This window comes from Syzygium oleosum, unplaced genomic scaffold (assembly GCF_021117445.2).
Source record: "Syzygium oleosum isolate NSW1041296 unplaced genomic scaffold, Sole_v2.1 Sole_v2.06, whole genome shotgun sequence".
In the NCBI taxonomy this organism is placed as follows: domain Eukaryota; kingdom Viridiplantae; phylum Streptophyta; class Magnoliopsida; order Myrtales; family Myrtaceae; genus Syzygium; species Syzygium oleosum.
This window is the reverse complement of record NW_026607490.1, coordinates 11,420,120-11,426,246: the sequence shown is the minus strand read 5'-3', so window position 1 is coordinate 11,426,246 and position 6,127 is coordinate 11,420,120. Positions and strand designations below refer to the sequence as shown.

Below are 6,127 nucleotides of genomic sequence, written 5' to 3'. Positions count from 1 at the left end.
GCTGACGGACAGCGGCGGGTGGATGATGGCGGGCGGGCAATGGTGGACGGCCAGCGGGAGGCGGTGGCGGCGGGCGGCGGTGGACGGAAATAGAAAAATGAAATTATTTTACCAATCGGATTTCTGTTCCAAATCTGTTCCCGGAAACAAAAAAATTAGAAAAATAGGGAAACATAATGGTTATCATTCGCGCCTAAGCATTATCCACCGCATGGCCCATAAAAGTAGGAAACTTGATATTCATTCTAAATAATAATTTGTTTTCTTTGTTTGCTAAATTTACTTTTGAGTTTGAAATAGTTATTAATGTCATCCTTATTGAGGATAAATGATCATTTTGATGTATGTGCAAAATCATAACTCATTTGACCATTTCCTGATTCACGGAGTGTACTTGAAAACGCATCTTATTTCTCGGTGAGTTCCTGCACCACCGAGAGCGATTATACGACTTCTCCGAGCTCTAGAAGCTCTCATCTCCAGATCCAAATCTAGATATGTGAGCTCTCCTTTCCCGAAGAGAGTTCCTTGGAAGTGTTTCCGTGCTCGGCCAACCTCTCATGATCTAAATTTAGATTTGGGAGCTTGTTCAATTTGTATTGTATGTTGAGTATGGTGATGGCATTGAGGACGTTGAACCTAGGCTCGCACCACTCACTGGGTAAGCCGTAGCTATTGGAGAAGGAGATTACGATATGTGCTTATCAATGATGATGATGCTAGATTCGGTAATCGGTCGCCGTTCGTTCAATTTTGATACCGAGATAAATTCTCGTGGGACAAGAGTGTACTTATCACGGTAATTTGTGCTCTGTTGCTCTACTTTGTTATTTGTGATTTGCTTTGTTTTGAACTTCTCGTGTATCATCTCGAGATATGAATGAAATATTTATTTTCGATCCTAAAAAGAAATATCACAACTAATTCTTCGAGTTTAGTCTTTAATTCTTTGACTGAACATAATGCCTTAATTTGACAACTAAACCAAAGTGACGCCATCGAATGAACTTCCCGTGCAATTTACTTAGACTTCGCCACTTGACTAAGCAATGAACTCATAATTAGAGATCACTAATTCCGGCAGCAATCATCAAATCTTTTTTCTACATAAAAAAAATTCACGATAACGTGAAATCGTTAATTTTATGTGTTACGTTATATTTGAAATTCTTTTTCAATTTTAAAGATTAAATAAAGCACAGACAAATAAAACTAATTAGATAAGATCCTTGAAAATTTCTCATCAATAATGATAATCAATGCTTCTTTTGCAGTGTTATGTAGTTTCTAAGGGGTGCGTTCGTTTCACGAAAAAAATAACGATTTCTAAAAAAAATCACTTGTACCACTTACTAAGATAAATTAACGAGTAATAGCTTTGTCATCAACGAATATGTTGAGGTATAAATTGTTGTTGATGATGAAATTTTTTTTCGTCGACTTATTTTTTTAAACGATATAAACAATTATTTTAGGAAACTATTTTCTATATCGTTGCTTTTTTGCGAAACAAGCGTGCACCCTAATTCGATACTCTTTTCCCATTTCCTCATGAGATTTAGAATCCCAATTCTCGATCCATTTCTTTAGTATTTTCAAGAAATAAAAATATGAAAAATGACATAAATAGTTATGAACTTTGGCTCAATGTGCAATGTAATCCTTGAACTGTAGCCAAATGTGTAATGTGGTCCTAAAATTTTAATTTGTTCAATGTGGTTCATGGACTTTTGGTACATGTTCAATTCAGTCCATGAACTATTTACGGTAGTTCACGGACTGAATTGAACATGTACCAAAAGTCCATGAATCACATTGAACAAATTAAAATTTAAGGGATCACAGTAAGTTAAAGTTCATGGAACACATTAAACAAAAATTTCATGGATCACATTGCACATCGTGTTAAAGTTCAGAGACCATTTATGCGATTATCCCTAAAAATGTTGCCCAAACGATCGCCTCTTATGTTGTGTTTGGAAAGGAGAGAGAGAGGAAGAGAGAGAGAGACGAGGCAAAATACATTGATTATAAATTTTTTTCCCTAAATTTCCATTCTCCCAGAAAAACCAAAATTTCCTAAAAATTTTCCATTCTAATATTTATTTCCATCATTTCCCGAGGCAAGCCAAACTGAGATATTTAGGCGAGATTTCGCATTAAAAGCAAAAGAAAAAGGGCCAAATGAAAAAATACAGGGAAAAAAAAGAAGAAGGAAAAATCCATTCAGACAGCAGTCGACAGCCAGGGAAGGACTTGGTGGTCTGTCGCCCACCGGCTACTCCCGGTAAAAACGCGTCTTGGTCCCGCTCTACCGACCCCCCCACCGCGCACCGACTGCCCCAGTCCAACCAGGAGACACGGCCACCCGCGCCGACGGCCGAGATCGAATCTCGGCCCCCGCCCCAAGCCATCCTCACCCGTCCGATCCCTTAAAATGAATCTGACCCGGATCACGCTTCGCGGGGGGGTCACTCCCTCCCTCGAACCGTCTATAAATACTGCTGCTCCAGCCGTCTCCGTCCCTCGCCACCTTCGCTCCGATCGCGACGCCGGACAACCCCCGCCGCCCGCTCCGTTCCGGCACGCAGAGAAATTCGTCCGCCGCGCCGAGCTCTCCAGGTAACGGTCGCGTCTTCTCCCGGCCGGATTGCTCCGTTTCTAGTTGGTCTGCGCGATGTGTGTCCCGCTTCGATACTTGGGCGGATCTGCGAGCTTTTCTCGAGTAGGATTTTTGGGTTTCGAGTTCGCTTCTGCGTGGTGGATCCGGCGCTGTTCTCGTTAAGCCCGTTGCGTTCTCTGCTTGAGCGGATTCATTTGAAGGAGCGTTTTGCGGTTTGGTTCTAGTCGTACGAAATGGTTGAAGGTGAAGAAGCGAACGGTTTGAAATTTTGTTTCGGTTTAGATCCGGGATAAATCAGCGTGGTTGGTGTGTGGAGTGTTTGATTTTCTCAGTCTCATGCCACTGAGTCGTTCGATTTGCGCTGTGTTACCGTGATTCCAGCGTCCCGTTTGGGCTCGTTGTTGTCCTTCGCTTCGTTTCGGTCCCATCCGTTGCCTGTGGTTTTGATTTTTTGATAGGTTGGCATCCTGAAATTCTCCTGGGTTCCTTCCATTGTGTCGTTTGTTTCTGTAGGAGAATCATTTTCTGGTAATTGCTAGCGCATTTTCCATCATTTCTTGATCGGATCTAGATTCAAGAAGACGTCCCTTCAAGGCTGTTGAAAGATATTGATTGTAGTATGACCAATTTGGCTTTTTTCAGCTGATAGGAATGGAGACTTTCCTATTCACCTCTGAGTCCGTGAACGAGGGACACCCGGACAAGCTCTGCGACCAGATCTCCGATGCGGTCCTCGATGCTTGCTTGGCGCAGGACCCCGACAGCAAGGTTGCTTGCGAGACCTGCACCAAGACCAACATGGTCATGGTGTTTGGAGAGATCACCACTAAGGCCAATGTCGACTACGAGAAGATCGTGCGCGACACCTGCAGGGGCATTGGATTTGTGTCGGATGATGTGGGCCTTGATGCTGATAACTGCAAGGTCCTCGTTAACATTGAGCAGCAGAGTCCCGATATCGCTCAGGGTGTCCATGGCCATCTCACCAAGCGGCCGGAGGAGATTGGTGCTGGTGATCAGGGACACATGTTCGGCTATGCCACTGATGAGACGCCCGAGCTGATGCCTCTGAGCCACGTGCTTGCTACCAAGCTTGGCGCCCGCCTCACTGATGTCCGCAAGGATGGCACTTGCCCGTGGTTGAGGCCGGATGGGAAGACCCAAGTCACTGTTGAGTACTACAATGAGAATGGGGCCATGGTCCCTGTTCGCGTCCACACCGTCCTCATCTCCACTCAGCATGATGAGACTGTCACCAACGATGAGATTGCTGCCGATCTCAAGGAACATGTCATCAAGCCTGTGATCCCGGAGAAGTATCTGGATGAGAAGACCATCTTCCACCTGAACCCATCAGGCCGTTTCGTGATTGGTGGTCCCCATGGCGATGCCGGTCTCACAGGCCGTAAGATCATCATTGACACTTACGGTGGGTGGGGTGCTCATGGTGGTGGTGCTTTCTCCGGGAAAGACCCGACCAAGGTGGATCGCAGCGGGGCCTACATCGTTAGGCAGGCTGCCAAGAGCATTGTTGCCAGTGGGCTTGCGAGGAGGTGCATCGTTCAGGTTTCCTATGCCATTGGTGTTCCTGAACCCCTGTCCGTCTTTGTCGACACATACGGTACCGGGAAGATCCCCGACAAGGAGATCCTGGAGATCGTGAAGGAGAACTTTGACTTCAGGCCAGGCATGATTGCCATCAACCTGGATCTCAAGAGGGGCGGCAATGGCAGGTTCTTGAAGACTGCTGCCTATGGACATTTCGGGAGGGACGACGCCGACTTCACATGGGAAGTGGTGAAGCCCCTCAAGTGGGAAAAGCCCCAAGCTTGAATCAGTATTTCTCCACCAGTTACTGTTCGCTGTCTGCGCTTGAATTTTTTTTTTTTTTTGGGGTTTTCGATTTCTCTTTCTCTGCCGCCATGCGATGGTTGTTTTGTTTCAGTGCAAGACCGTCTGGTCCCTAGATATGGTAGGTCATATTCTTTAGGAAAAGCATAAGTTTGATTCAGTCGCTAGTGCTGTAAGAGATCACGCATTGCCGAGGTGATTATCGGGCCGCGAAGATGATATCTAGTGGAAGAACAGGATGAAACGGTATTTCGTTTGTTTTACCAAAGGTTAAAAGATTCAATGGAAGCTGTTTCTTGCTTTTGCCGTGTGGAAATTTCATGCAATTTTTGATGATGGGTCTTCAGTAACGTAGGGTCATTGTCATGGCCACTGTCGGCAGGGCTCTGGCCCCTGGGTAACCTGGTTGGTTGGTCCTTTTCTTTTGGCCTCATGATGCACGAACTAGTCTTGGGACTCGGACACGAATGACAAAGGAAGGACCAAGACAAAGGTGGAAGTGATGTTAAAGATCAGACAGGTTTGTTGGAATCGTTTCACGAGTCTTTCGGACACAACAGTTCTGCGCATGTTACCGCACGCAGAAAACGTTAGAGATCAAACGGAGCGAGCTTCTCTGGGATTAGATTTTCTCATTCAGCATCAGCACGGCAGTCAGCGTCATGCAATTTATAGTTTCCAAAGATTAACGGTCTGGCCCAAAAGAGAAAAAGTTAAATGCCCGGTTTTTCTTCATTTACGGGTGACTTCCGCTAAGCTTGTTCTTGAACTGTGCTGACAATATTCTTGATCAGATGGACTGACATGACACAAATGCAAAAATATTTTAGACTTGATCGGCATAAAGAAATGTTTAGGACTGAATATGCATAATTGCAATAGGATTAAGATATTTTCGGTAATTTTTCCTAAGAAACTGTAGAAGTTGAAACTAAAAGGGCCCAGGTCCATGCAAATTCGAGAGCATGTAAATCATCTGCTTGATTTTGGGCTTAGTGCATGATGTCTTGGACACTTGAGGAGCGAGGACCACGGTCCTAAGTTTGCTTCTTGCTGCCCCAATGTCCAATACGAGGTGTCTTTGGACGCTGGGGATTTTGCTGTTGGGACTGTGCTTGTTAGGGCCATATTTTAAGCTTTTTTAGCTTTTTCGGATGCAGATTAGATTAGCCTTGCATAGGCAATGAGAATAGAGAGATTTCAAACAATATCTATGCTCTTGGCCCAACAGGCTTTGATGTATGCGCACCCGCGAAAGTGTCGTGCTTGTCTTAACTGATCAGCTCACGAGGATCGCTAGTATTTTCGAGTTTGCCGTCTCCATATCATGATCTAGTTTTTTTAACTAACAGCGACGACAAGGTCTAATTCTTCTGAAGATGATCAAGGTGCTAATTTTTTGCACTAATCAGTTTGATCAGGTGATATGTCAAAACCATTGCAGGTCCAAACTCATATATAGTCATATCTAATGCAAGGCCTTTCCTGTTACTCCACCACTTTCCGTTTTTATCTCAATTTCTCCACTTGTTTTCTTGCTATAAATGTAATGTTCTTCACCAACTTTTCTTGATTTATTATTTTTGATCTAGAGAAAACCGTTTAGGAAAATGTTAGAGAACGTCCCCTAGGATTAGAGTACTTGTTAAGGCT

General features: G+C 44.4%; 1 protein-coding gene across 1 annotated transcript; it reads left to right on the top strand.

Annotated features, from left to right (window-relative positions):
• Positions 1 to 2,603: 2,603 nt before the first annotated feature.
• Positions 2,604 to 4,700, top strand: LOC115690613 (S-adenosylmethionine synthase 3). Its single transcript, XM_056312580.1, has 2 exons — positions 2,604 to 2,622; positions 3,266 to 4,700. Exon 2 carries the CDS (start codon positions 3,275 to 3,277, stop codon positions 4,454 to 4,456), a length of 1,182 nt encoding a protein of 393 aa, XP_056168555.1. The 5' UTR covers positions 2,604 to 2,622; positions 3,266 to 3,274; the 3' UTR covers positions 4,457 to 4,700.
• The last annotated feature ends 1,427 nt before the right edge of the window (positions 4,701 to 6,127 follow it).

What these genes read in the sequence shown, in the direction of transcription:
- LOC115690613 (XM_056312580.1), top strand. Translation starts at nt 3,275, where the DNA reads ATGGAGACTTTCCTATTCACCTCTGAGTCCGTGAACGAGGGACACCCG.